Source organism: Carcharhinus amblyrhynchos, chromosome 8 (assembly GCF_965287045.1).
Source record: "Carcharhinus amblyrhynchos chromosome 8, sCarAmb.v2.hapA, whole genome shotgun sequence".
NCBI lineage: Eukaryota > Metazoa > Chordata > Chondrichthyes > Carcharhiniformes > Carcharhinidae > Carcharhinus > Carcharhinus amblyrhynchos.
The window spans coordinates 116,118,195-116,132,548 of NC_137331.1; the positions used below are offsets into that span (position 1 = coordinate 116,118,195).

The 14,354-nt window shown below is 38.4% G+C and overlaps 1 protein-coding gene across 2 annotated transcripts in view; it reads left to right on the top strand.

Annotated features, from left to right (window-relative positions):
• Positions 1-14,073, top strand: part of LOC145346857 (tyrosine-protein phosphatase non-receptor type 2-like) — a 77,139-nt gene extending 63,066 nt beyond the window's left edge. The window contains exon 10 of one of the 2 annotated variants that reach the window (XM_080194700.1): positions 13,786-14,073. In XM_080194700.1, coding sequence (XP_080050826.1) covers positions 13,786-13,968 — 183 coding nt within the window. In that variant the 3' untranslated portion in view covers positions 13,969-14,073. The remainder of the gene's footprint in view (positions 1-13,785) is intronic. The other variant, XM_080194699.1, reaches the window with a different exon arrangement.
• Positions 14,074-14,354: the final 281 nt, after the last annotated feature.

Consider the following 14,354-nt stretch of genomic DNA (forward strand, 5'->3'; position numbering starts at 1 on the left):
CACTGGGCCTCTTCCTTATTGCTTTGATCTGCTGCTGCTGTTCTGCATTTTCTTATGCTGTTTTTCTTCTTTCTAGTCAGTAGAATTGTTCTGCACTTAAAGCAATTCTATAGATTTAAAAAAAAAGTCAGCCTTAAAATTATTATTAAATAATTATTAAAATTATTTTGGATGGTATATTTTTCCTTTTGCCTTTGTTTATACTGCTGTGCATAACGAGTGCAATTAGTCACTTAGGAAAGGCATTGGGAGATTTCTGGAAATACAATTTTTAATTTCCTTTTCAAAGATGAAACATTGACTGAAGTGTTTGGATTGTTTACTAGATCATTATGTCTGTATAAAATACTAGTTAACTCCTTAACCCATGGATTTCCCAAAAAAAAATGCACTGTCCTTGATTTCCATGCTTGTATGAAATACGTTTTTCAATTTGAGTATTGAAAATTTCACAGTAACTTATTTTTAATTATTTACTCAACATTTTGATTTCTTAGACATGCTACGTCTTGGTTTTTCTTTTTTTAGTGAAAATCTGACCACGTTGTAAAGGCACTGTTGTTTTACTGCTGGCAGGACTTCCTAAGATGCTTCTGTGGGTTAAAGAGTTGAGAAGTGTTTCTTGCTCGTGCTGGTTAATGATGTGATTATTTTGAGATGAAACAGTGGAACAAATTTATGTATTGGCCAAGGAAGGGGCAATCTGTTGGCATGAACACAACAGATCACACTTTTTAAAAAAAATGTAGATTTACATTCCAGTAAGACCAGTTGAATAAAATTTAGTCTTGAGGAACATTTCGTTATATTGTATATTTGTATTAGAGATGATGCATCGTATTATAAAATGAACAGTTGTTGTAAACTTACTGGTCCAGGACCTGAGAATGTAAATTGCACAGACCTGTGTTAAAATGTACTCCAACCATACTCATTGATGATCAGTGACCCGTGCCAATGCATTAGCATTCTTTCACAGTCAAAATCTGGTATTGCACATTAAAATTTATTTATTATTATCGATGTGTTCCGTGATGCTCAGAGCATTTTTTTGTTTATCTCCAAAAAATTCCAGTTCTTGGACCAGTTATTTTTTTCAGTCCCATGGTGGGGGGCAGATAATACAAGTTGTGAGCTTTGATAAGAATGCACCGCTAGGCTTAAAAATTGATTGTACTAATAATTTATACATGAGTTATTACTGATAACTATAAGCAATATGTAATGCATTAAGGATATCCCGTGCTGTTGTTATTCTTTTGTATCGAAGAAGAAGAGAATGTTTTACCCCTCCACCCAATTCCTGCTTCTGACAGGTGGCACGTATGCAGACAATGCTTATTTTCACAGACTGGATGTGCACTTGTTTTGCTGTTCCCTTTCATTAACTCTCTAGTATGCAAACTGTGAACATTTGATAGTTATGTTTCTCATTCTGCTTTTCTTCTCATGTAGGACTAATGTTGTAGTCCAGTATATGAGGAATTTTCTATGTTCTAGGCATTTTTAGTACCATAAAAGCAATTGCATCTGAAAATTGTGTCAAGAGTTGTTAACGTTTTTCTTTCAGCTGCCATGTATTTAAGGGCTGGTATGTGGTAGTTCTGTAAAATTGAAAAACATTGTGAGTTCAACTGGCAGACAGCTTATGCAGAAACACCATGCCCATCATATTCTTCATTATTTTAATAACTTTTTATGTCCCGCTTTCATATTAAAGTACCAAGGCCTATTGAGCAAGAACTTGTAAAGTGTGACGCATTTGGGTTCAAACTGAGTTAACATGGTATAGTTTTTGGAATCAGTTGACTAATCCGTTAACCAAGTGTAAAAGGGTGGGTTTTCTTTAAATGCTGACATTGATTATTGAAAACAATTATCAGGTAACGGCTGGCTTTGGAGGGCAGAAAAATCTTGAAATTGTTATGATCTCCCTTGAAAAGAAATTCAAACTTTCAGTTAAAAGTGGAAAAGGATGACACAAGATTTCACTTTTTAAGATTTTCACTGTAGCAATGCATAATATGTAATAATACATATGTTCATATTAATAAATAATTAAAAGCACTATTAGCTAAACACTATTTTTGTAGGCAACTTAAACAGCAGAAAGTTCTTCTTTTATACTCATCACACTTGGTACTGTCCACAGAATTGCAATCCTTATAGCAAACTGTCCATACCCGCTACCAACTTCCAATGTGTTCACATTTTCCTGCTTCATTTTGAGTGATCGCCTCCAAGCTCTTCCCTCAGTTTTTGGAGTTTCCCGAAACCATTACCAGCAGAAAAGCCCACTGCAATCTTTCTTCTTTCCCTCTGGCCATGCCAGGACATAGCTCACTGATTCATTAGGTTGGGCTGCGGAATGCAACTCTTCAGTTAGAGACCACCTCCCTCAATTATCTGGCTTTGGTAGCTCAAAAAGAACCCGCACCCCTTCTCCCTGCTTGCCACACCAACTACTGTTCTTTTCCTTCCCCACTTTTTCCTTCTGGCACACAGGCTTGGAGTTTGCAACTGGCAAGTTTATTGTTTGTTACCACAGCTGCCCTTTGCCTATCGTTCCCAACTCTGTTCATTTCACACCTTGCTCAGCCAACCCTTTCTCATGACCAAGCCAGTCTTGTTGAATTTGGAATAGTCACTTAAACCCCCCTCTTCATTTTAACCTAAATTTACAGACAGTCCAAAGCATTGTTATCATATGAACCCTATAGTTGTAATGAAATAAAATATATTAGTAGTGAGGCCAAAATATTGTCTGATTTCAAGAAAAAAATTAGATACAGCTCTTGGTGCTAAAGGGATCAAGGGATATGGAGGTGTTGGGTGGGGGCATTAGGATATTGAATTTGATGATCAACCATGATCTGGCTGGCTTGAAGGGCCAAATGGCCTCCTCCTGTTCTAGTTTCAGTGTAATCACTGCGTACCCTAAAAGTGCTGGATGTGAGATATATTATATCCTTGCACCTTCCTCATGGTTGAAACTGCTGTTAGATTGTTCCCTGATGTTTGGTTATGGTTAGAAGATTGATGCATGAAAAACTGCAGGTATATTGATGTAGCATCATCATTTTTTGGTGCAATTTGTTGTAGCAAAATCTATGCATTCAGCAAGCATTCTATTGGGCAAAGCCTAAACTATTCCTATTGTAATCATGTGTAGCACATCAATGAAATCATAATCTAAGAGCATTAAAATAATTGCAGCTCCAGGAAAATCACCTAAATTTTACTGGTATTTATGACTAGGTTGCCATTAAAAGCATTTTTTTTTATTTAGGCAGTTTTCCTTCATGATTTATGATGGGAAGATGAAATCATATTCCCTCTAGGGAAGCTTTGGCCATTTTTTTCATTGACGTATAATACTTTCTAATAATTAGACACAGTTCCCTACAGTGCAGAAAGAGGCCATTCGGCTCATGGAGCCTGCACTGACAACAATCCTACCCAGGCCCTATCCCTGTAACCACACACATTTACCCTGCTCACCCTGACACTAAGGGGCAGTTTAACATGGCCAATAAACCAAGCCCACATATCTATGGAGTATAGGAGGAAACCAGAGCACCTAAAGGAAACCCACGCAGACACAGGGAAAGCATGCGAACTCCTCACAGACAGTGAGCCAAGACTGGAATTGACCCTGAGTCCTTGGCACTGTGAGGCTGCAGTGCTAACAATTGTGCCACCGTACTGCCCCTGCAGATGAATGGGAAAGATGAGAATGTGACTGAGAAAGGAAAAGGAGCTGGTGATTCTTGAAATCTGCTTTGTAAGCATTTGGTTCATTTTAGAGAATTTGAGGTTTGGCACATCAAATCTGTGTTCCAGCCACGTTAAATTGGATGGAAGGTAAAGGAAGAGAAAGAGGAGTTGAAAGCTCAGGTGCTGTCTGACCTGCTGTGTATTTCTCTTTTTATTATTGTTGAACTCTTAATGTTTTACCAAAGCTTCAATGATTCACTACAGCCTGTTTTAACTGCTGTTTCCCAAATCTTTCATGCGTTTCCTTGAAATCTCTGACTTAAGATGCACTTTGGCAAGCCATTAGCCCACACAAAAGTCAGCAGGCTGACGATAATGGATTATACCCAAGATTGGTTGTGTTCTCACTCAGAACCTGACATGGAGATGCCGGCGTTGGACTGGGGTAGGCACAGCAAGAAGTCTCATAACACCAGATTAAAGTCCCAACAGGTTTAGTTGGTAGCATGAGCTTTTGGAGCATTGCCTCTTCATCAAGTGAGTGGCTCACCTGCTGAAGTGTATACAGGGAAGAGCCAGGAGGCTGACAACTAGAGTCAGAATATTAAACCATAAAGACAGATTTGGAAAACCTTTTGATTGGCAAGGAAAATAATTATGAAGGGGTGCTCATATCATGATGACAAAGAATGCCATGCCAGTAGTGTAAGAGACAGAGATTCAAACCTCACGACACAGTTTAACAATGCATTCCCATTTTAAACATATACAATCCTTTGCTGTTGCGGCTCCTAAGTAATGGAATGGCTACTTGGTACGGAGACTTTGAACTATACCTGGCTAAATGTTAATGCCTTGCGATGAAAACAGAAAAGAATTAGTAATTTTTTAAAATGTATTTTCAATAGTTTGAACATTTTCTACGTATCTTTCCCATCTTTTAATTTCTTCCATTTTTACTCTGTTTGCCATTGTGTCCCCAGAAATCATTGGTAAGAGTGCTGCAGGCTGCACACTACTCCTCATCAACGTTCTTGTATTGGCAACCGGTGCTTTTAGTTTTACTTCTGCAAGATATGTCCCATACAAATCCATCCTCTCTGTTTAAAATCCTTTTAGTGATCTTTCCATTCTCTTAAGGCAAGTGAGCAACGACTGCAGTGTTGCCACTTGAACTTGAATACTGCCGGTGCCAAACGTAATTGGTGCAAATGATTCAGTGTTTTTAAAAAAAAAGCTGAGTTTAACCCATGCAGAATAGGGGTCCCTAAGTATCCCATCACTTAATGGCACTGAATCTCACTTCAACATTTAAATTGAGCACTTAATTGTTTGCATATGTTCAGATACTTGATAATCAGTCTTGCCTTCATAAGGAATATTTAACAAAGGGTTAACAACTATTGTTGATTTGAGCTCTTTTGAGATTATAACAGATATGTAGAGTGAAAACGGTAAAATAATTTGTAAGTTATTTTCTTGTCCATTGAAAAAAGTAGAAGGAACCATTTTTAATTGCGCCTCTGAAAATAGTATATTTGCAGAATTATGATCCACACTTGTGGTTGAATAGAGCTGGATTATGTTGAACATTTTTTCACAGTGTAAATTCAAGCCTACCAGTTAAGATGTGCTCTTCCCTTTTAAAAGTTGGGGGCAACATTTTCTGTGTTGAAGTACTAATGATTTCTTCACTGCTATGGTACGAATCTTGGGCCTCCCGTAGGTGCACCAGTTGAGAAACAGGGTACATATTTGATTTAGATTTTTTTATGTTGGTCAGGCCCATACGCATAAACAATGGGACATAGAGGGCCAAGTAGTTAGCACTGCTGCCTCACAGTGCCAGGCATCTGGCTTCAGCTCCCGGCTTGGGTCACCGTCTGTGTGGAGTTTGCACGTTCTCCCCGTGTCTTCACAAACAGTTCTTGTTAACTTTGCCTAGAATGCTTTGGGTTGCAATCGTAAAGTTATCAATCTAGATGATGCATGCTTCAAACCATTTTGCAGGTTAATTTGTAGTATTGCGGCTTGAAAGCCTATTGCAGCCGCTGTGCATCTTGAACATTTAATTTAAAGGTAAGGAGCCTTTAACTGAAGCATTATGAATAGTACTGTGCGGAGAGCATCTTTTAAAAGAACCCATTCCTGGGATATGGGCATCGCTGCAGAGTGGAGATGTGCAGCTAAACATGATAATCCAGAAATTGCTATGCAAAATGCACCACTCCACCTTGAGCTATTCAAAATTGGCATATAGCCATCTGGGTCTGTATTTAAGTGTTTCGAATAGCGTGAAGTCCTTGTATTTACGTTGTAATTCTGAATTAAACTTGCTACAGGACGTTAGGATTTGTCGATTTCAGTCCAAGTATCCTTTTAATGGAGTGGTGCTTAATTACTGGCAGGCAACCTCGATAACAGATGTTTCGAACTAGTGTGCTTTAGCGTACTGATATGAAGACCCCCGCTAGCCCCCCCACCCCCACTCAAGTGTGCTGAGAAAATGATTCAAAATTCATGTAATTAGACTAAAGTTAATCTTTGTCTTCAGCTCTGTGGTTGGCATCTCCAAGACCCAATGAATCTTGGGCCTCCCGCACATACGGCAGCTGGGAAAGAGCTGAATATGCGCAGTTTAGATTTTTTTAATGTTGGTCAGGCCCATGTGCATGAACAATCCGACATGGAAGGCACAGTGGTTAGCACTGCTACCTCACAGTGCCAGGGGACCTGGGTTCGATTCCCAGCTTGGGTCACTGTCTGTGTGGAGTTTGCATGCTCTCCCTGTGTCTGCATGGGTTTCCTCCAGGTGCTCCGGTTTCCTGCCACACTCCAAAGGTGTGCTGGTTGGGTGCAGTGGCCTTGCTAAATTCTCCCTCAGTATACCCAAACAGGTGCCAGAGTGTGGTGACTAGGGGATTTTCACAGTAACTTCATTGCAGTGTGAATGGAAGCCTACTAATAAATAAAACTTTTCAATAGTCTGCACAAAGAGTGAAAACTCAAGAAGGGCACAAAAATCCTTGGAGAAGCAAGAGGTGGGAGGGAAGGTTAAAAAAAAAACACAGGTGAGAGGACAAGGAGAAGTTAAAAACAAAGTTACCAGTACAGGAAGAAGACAGAAAACAGGGAGCATGCCTTAAAAATTTTTTGTAGTAATGAGCTGTGCCATGACATATAAGAAGTTGGAATTCACTGCTCTACAGCACTGTGAAGTCTCATTCCTCCTGCTTTTAATTATTGTTGAAGATTTTAAACTTCTTTAACTTTTGCTTTCTTCTTCATCTCTCTCTTCATTCAATCTTCCTTTTCCTCTGCCTATTTCGCTTTCTCTACTTGAATTCTAATACTGAATTTGCCATTCTAGCTACAGTTGTTGTGCTACTCATTAACAATTTTTCAGTCTGATTGGTTAAGGAGATATACTGTTTGTTTGGCCACAACTGAGGGTGTTGAATTGTTTGTGTGCCTCTCGACTGTAAACTTGCCCTTCAAAACCACATTAAAAAAGTCTACAGGCCATTGAATTGAGGTACGTCCTTTGCTTATGTTCAATGTGAATAATGCTTTAGTTTCATTAAAGTTTTGGAATGCTGTAGTATTCATGAACTTGCTGCCATCAAACTATGCTGCATCAGCAGGAAATAACGGAGCATTCTGTCTGTTCCTGATTGAAAATAATTGTAATTCGTTACTCGGCAAAGATCTGTGTTTAGTCAGTTCAGTTTATCTGATGAGCAAGTACAGGTTCTGAGCATAAAAACTTCTTGAGCGGAGCATGCAAAGAAACTAACAAATTAACTGGTCATAATCTATTTAGAATTTTGTATTTTTTTAAACTGTTGCCCTTTTTCATTGCGAGTACAAGCCTAGTTTTGGCACCTTGTTTCCATTACGTATTTTCTTAGTGCTCCATTTTGTCATATTCATTGGCAATCTTTCCAGTTTATCTCATTTAGATATATTGCACTAATTTATTTTCTGTTCTGCCATCGTTAATATTTCTGTAATAATGCAAATGTTGCACATATACATACGTGGTAAGTCCAACTCTTTGCAAAATGAGTTGCTTGGACACTGAATCCATCTTGCATTACTTTTGCTGGTTGTAGCCTAGGTATTAACAGACAGCACTGCAATTTCTCAACTGGATTGTAACCGTCCATCTATAAATTTTGAAGACCAGATAAAATGCTGCAAGTTTCAAGTATTTTGTGCGTATGTTTTAAAGCTTTCCGAGTTGTGGAACATCCTTTTTATGTTTCTGCATTCTACTTTAGAACAAGAAACCTATTGAGTTTGAATTGAGGTGCATCCTTTGCTTATGTTCAATGTGAACAATGCTTTAGTTTCATTAAAGTTTTGGAATGCTGTAGTATTCATGAACTTGCTGCCACCAAACTATGCTGCGTCAGCAGGAAATAACAGAGCATTCTGTCCGTTCCTGATTGAAGATAATTGTAATTGTATCTTTTAGAATAACACTTGGGAGTACAGAGCTTGAGAACTGCTGAAAAATAGACATTCTATCAAATCTTTTTATCTAGCACTCATCAGGGCATATGCAAGAACGCCAACATTCAGAGAGCAATTATTTATACTTCATGAGAAAAGGAGAAAAACTCTTTCTCATGAGTGAATTGTTGGCCCTTTGAAATTTGACATTCTTGTGTCTATCCTGAAAGACCAAAAGCTTGGGCAGCAGTACTCATTTTCTAGTCTCTTTCTTTCACAACCTATCTCACTTCAGCATCTAATTAAAAGATGAAGTGAACACTTTGTTAAGCAGCTGCATGGATCAGCTGGTGGGCGAGTGACTGACCTGAGGAGATATTTAAGTCTGTTGGCTACCAGTTTAATTCTAAGCTTGATCTTTGCAACATAAAGTTGCACAGAATCTCACCCAGTTTAAAACACAAGGCAGTACTGAAGACTGGCAGTAACAATCTATTGCACTCAGTTTAGAGACACTTAAAAAATTGACTTTTGATGTGAAGCTTTAACAATGCTAAAATCAATCTTGGATACAGTAGAACTGTGGGCAGTTTCATTGAACACAGTTGAAGCAAAGGTCCATGGTTCCTGGTGGTTTCTTTATACAAAATGTCCCAGAAAAAGTGTCCCACGTTATTGCATAATTTGACAATCCAGAGATGGCATCTGGAGATGGCACAGCAAATGCTATCATCTGACAAGGAAGACTTAAATAAAAAGGAAGGAAGATTTAGCATAGTGTAAATGTGCAGCGTTTGAAGTCCCAAGGATCAGATGATGGCACAATGCAGAAGTTACCATATTGGAGAATGTAATTTTTTATTTGAGGTTGTTAATGTGGAACAAGTAATAGGCAGAAAATTAATTGGTTGTAAAGGGCGACTGGTTTTGAGAGTTTCATTTGTGATGGACCATGTTGCAGGTTGTTGTATCCCAGTGTTGTTCCTCTGCTTTGTGCTGTGCACTGTTTACTTCTGAAGGAAGAGGGAGTGAGAGTTAACGTCTGGCAGCTGAAAAAGGAAAGTGCACCTGTATGGAACTTCACGTAATATACTGAGGCTGAGAAGAAACAAAATGCAAGCAGGGATGGGGATGTGTTGAATAGAAAGCAGGTGGCTGGGTGTGATGCAAGAGGATTGATGAAAGCAACACACTGTGGATATAGGAGAGCTGAAAGAAAAACGGAATGTGGGAAAAACTCAGTGGATAGGATTTTCTGGCTGCACTGGCCCCAAAGTTGGAAAATCCTGCCCGAGATCAACTGCATGGTCTCTGGAAAAATTCCGCCCCATAGGTCTGGCAGCAACTGTTCACAGAGACAGGTTTAACATTTTGAGACAAAAATAACTTGGGAACTGAAGAAGAGCCATATTGGACATGCTTTTATTTTCAACACTTTTTTTGTTTATGACGTGAAAGTAAAGTGCTTTGCGGTTGCTGCCTTGTCAGTAGTGTTGCTGTTGCTGTTCCTGAGGGGTCTTGACATGGTGAACGTGTGAAAAAGATGTTTTCTCTTGTAGGAGAATCTAGAACTTGGGGGTCACTGTTTGAAACTATGGTTCGTTCATGTAAGACAGAAGTTAGGAGAAAATGTTTCTCTGAAGGTTGAGACTCTTTGGAACTCCCTTCCTCAAAAGATGATGTGTGCAGAGTCTTTGACTATTTTTAAGACAGATAAGCAAGGGAGTGAAAGGCTATTGTGGGTAAGTGGGAGTTGAGAGTATATTCTCAACAGCCTTGCTCTTGAATGGCACAGCAGGCTTGAGGGACCAAGTGGTCTAGAAACATAGAAACTGGAAACAGGAGCAGGCCATTTGGCCCTTCGAGCCTGCTCCGCCATTCATTTTGATTATAGCTGATCATTGAATTCAATATCCTGATCCCCCTGCCCCCCCATTCATCCCATATCCCTTGATCCCTTTAGTCCCAAGAGCTATACCTAATTTCTTCTTGAAATCAGACAGACAACATTTTGGCCTCAACTACATTCTGTGGTAGTAAATTCCACATGTTCTCCATCCTCTGGGTGAAGCAATTTCTCTTCACCTCAGTTCTATAAGGTTTACCTCTTATCCTCTTACCCCTCATTCTGAATTCCCCTACCACTGGGAACATTCTTTCTGAATCTATCTTGTCTAACCCTGTTAGAATTTTATAAGCCTCTGAGATGTCCTCTCACTCTTCTAAACTCTAGTGAATATAATCCTAACCTACTTAGTCTCTCCCTATACTCCTGCTCCAAATTACTATGTTTGTATGCATGTACAAGGTGTGTGTTTTGAATGCTAAATGGTGTATTGTGTCCTTGTCATTGTTTATGAATGACATGATGCATAGGGTTGACTGCTCAATGTAGTTGAGAAAAATGGAACTATAAAAGAGCTGATCTCATCCCCTGCTTGAGGCTCATTGAAGTGTGCCTTGCACTGCATAATGGTCTTTGAACTGATCGTCTCTGCCAACATGTCTGGGACATCTTGGAACTCTTCTGTCGACAAAGAAAGAAGTGACTTGCGTTTATAAAGCACCTTGCACAACCAGCTGATATCTCAAAGTACTTTACAACCAATGAAGTACTTTTGAAGTGTAGACACTATTGTAATGTCGGAAATGTGGCAGTCAATTTGCTGATGACAGTGTGATAATGATAAGATACTGGTTGGGAATAAATATTGACAGCAATATTGACTCCCATGCTCTTCTTCAAAATAATGTAAAAGGACCCTCACTTGAGACAGCAGATGAGGCCTCAGTTGAACATCTTTTCTGAAAGTGCATCGACCTCGACACTCCACTGTAACTATACCACTTTCATCTCGTTCCTATTGGGGAACTTGGCTGCATGCCAATTGGTCCTGGGTTTTCCCCTCAAAAACAAATGACTACACTTGAGACAACAATGAATCAGCTGTGAAGCGCTTGATTGGTTTACATAGTGCCTTCCACTATCAAACTAAGTAATATTCCTTTTTCTTTCAGTCTCCCTACCATCTTCCGCCCACGTCACTCCTCTTTCCACCCACCCCACCTTCTCTCGGGTCCATAGTTGTAATATTTGTGTCATATTAAGCATGAATGAGTTATATCTAAATCATTAAAGGTTTTGTTTAAAGTTCAGCTAATTTGTGTTTTTCCTAAGGATTGGGATCAGTGTTATAAGTCAAGAATCATAGAATCCTACAGTGCAGAAGGAGGCCATTTGGCCTATCAAGTCTTCACCGACCACAATCCCAACCAGGCCCTATCCCCATAACCCCAAGCGTAGTCACCCTGACACTAAGGGACAATTTAGCATGGCAAATGCACCTACCTGCACATCTTTGGACTATGGGAGGAAACCCACGCAGATATGGGGAGAATGCGCAAACTCAGATGATGACCCAAGCTGGGAATCGAACCTGGGTCCCTGGTGCTGTGAGGCAGCAGTGCTAACCACTGTGCCACCCCAAGCTTAGTAAGCCCATGAATGTATGACTGCAAATTGATCCCTCTCTTTTGGCTGAATCGCTGTCAAAAACAACAAAAAATTTTAAATTACACAGTCAGTTAAAGCAATCACTAATCAGTGATACGTGTTTATTTATTTCATTCTCTATTACATATGCACCCACATTTTATCAGAATTAGGCCTTTAATGCAATTATAAGCAGCAGAAAGAGAAAAAAGACTTTCATTTATTTAATGCATTTCACAGACTTGGGCCATCCCAAAACACTTTGGAACCGATGATGTCCATGGCGGAGCAGGCATGAAGGGCTGAATTTGCCTACTTCTGCTCCTAATTCCTGTTTTGGTTTGTCTGTGCATTCCCTCTCTTTCTGAATAAAGCTTTTGAAATTTGACCTCCTCAATACTTGTGTTTTGATGTAATTGCTTCATTTCAATTCTGACAATATTAACTGGTATAAATGTTACTGATACATCTTTAGGAATTGTATGCATGGTTCATGCTCAGAGCTTTGGCTAACGAAGCCACCAGTCTGTTCACAAGTATCAAGTTCCAGGCCAGGCTTTTGGGAGCGATCAAGGTCTTCAAGTTTAAAAAAAAAATTAAAAACATTGAATGGATAGCTTCAATGTTGACAAAATTTTTAATTTTTGTCTGAGTAACAAAAATGGCAAGTAGTTTTATTTTAAAAGCCATTGTATGTTTTGCTTTGCCAACAAACGTAGGTGAGAAAAGTTGAGAAAGCATTTTGCTATCATTGTGTTCACAAATGGATTTCATTTATAAAAGTTGAACTAAGTAATTTAAACATTAAATGTTGATACGGAGCGTGACTCAATATATGAAATGATGTCTATGGACAGGCAGATTGCAGGAATTTTAATATAGATTTTGATTCCAATTTTAACCCTGAAAATTATCAGGGTATAGAATATATTTTTAAAATCCAGATAATTAATTACACTTTAAGAGCACATTAAAAACAGGACGATGGATCTCTTCAACTTCACTCTTAAGAGGAAACAGCTGAAAAATTAAAAACTTTAAGAAATATATTTGAACAGAATATTGCAAAGGGCATCCTAATTCTCATTGTTAGTGGTTTTATTCTTCATAATGTTTTTGGAGGACAAATCTTTATATATGATTTGTCATGCCATTGCATAATTTTTCATGAAGGTGAAATTAAACGTTTTTTTTAATGAATTTTCACGTTCTCAGTGATGCATTGCAGAACAAAAGACTGCTGTATTAGTTTCAATGTGCATTGCTGAAAAAAGAGACATGCTGTTGAAGTTTTTTGACTTGCACTCAGGGCAGATACAAGAATACCAAATTTCAACAGGGGCAGGGGGGGCAATAACAAATTATACTGCCTGAATAAAGGTTGCTGATTGGTTGACAAGTCTGCTTATGCAAATATTTTAGACTGTCTTCAATGTAAAACAAAGTAACTGCCTGGAAATTTACAAGCTAATACACAATTTACTGTTTAATATTTGCTTCCAATTTTGTATTCTAAATGCTTATATTGAGAAGTAGCAAAGTTTGCAAATATCAGTCTCAGGTTGTTTTTCCATTTAAGGTATTAAAATTGTTTTAAACCCTTGTAGTGTTCCACTTCTTTATTAAAATATGCTTAGTTTTAAATATGTTTCAATATTCTAAAAATTGCAATATATGATGTAATGCATTAATTAATTGGCCAAGTATTGCAGCCAAAATGTAAGGAAGCACTGAAATCGTTCTGTGTTTGCTAAGATTCTATTATCAAACTGATTCATTCTGTACACATGGTGGGATTAGTTAGCCTGAAATTAGAGTGAATCTGAGTTTCATACAAATTTAGATCCATACATTAGCAATTAACAAGCAATAGTTTTAACTTACCTGGAAACTGAAGTTCCACAAACCAGCTGTTGTGATCTTAGTGAATATCCTAACAATCTTAAAACTTAATCATTGTTAATCCCCAATGACCATAAATTATTCATGGAATTCTTAATTACAAAAGCAAAGTCCCTTGTTCATAGTGCAATACCTGTGAAGTTCTTATTAATGTATGGAATCAGTGGAACTGTTGCACTGAATAAACCTTTTATGTTCTGTATTGTATGTCGTAGGCTAAAGACTGTCTGACTGCTAGCTCCACAGAACAGATGCCACATTCTGCAACTATTTTTATCAGCCGTGGAAAACAGAAACAAAAACCGTACGAGGACAGTGAGTTCTGCTATGTAGGAGACCTCACATGTAACTGTTTACAGCGTAAACTACTAGATGCAGGAGATAAAACACACAACTGACCCCACGGGACCTTCTGCAGAGGGAGTGGATTTCATGTATTGTCACATGTTTTATAATGCTTATATTCTGTGTTGCAAAGAAAATGAATAAAGCTTTGTACTTTAGTCATTTCATTGTTGTATTTTTATATCTTTGAGTGGCATTAAATGATTTGAATTGAAATAAAATTGCTGCTGTGTTTTATAGTGTAAGCTGGTATTATACAACACTGGCATGATTTAAGTTTCAAGAACAGCTTTTATTTGTGCAGTTCCTTTAACACAAAAAGGTCGGTGGTGCTTCACAGAGTTGTTATTAGGCAAAATTTGACACCAATGAGATATTGGGGCAGGTGGCCACTTGGTCAAAGAGGTAGATTTTAAGGAATATTTTAAATGGGGGAGTG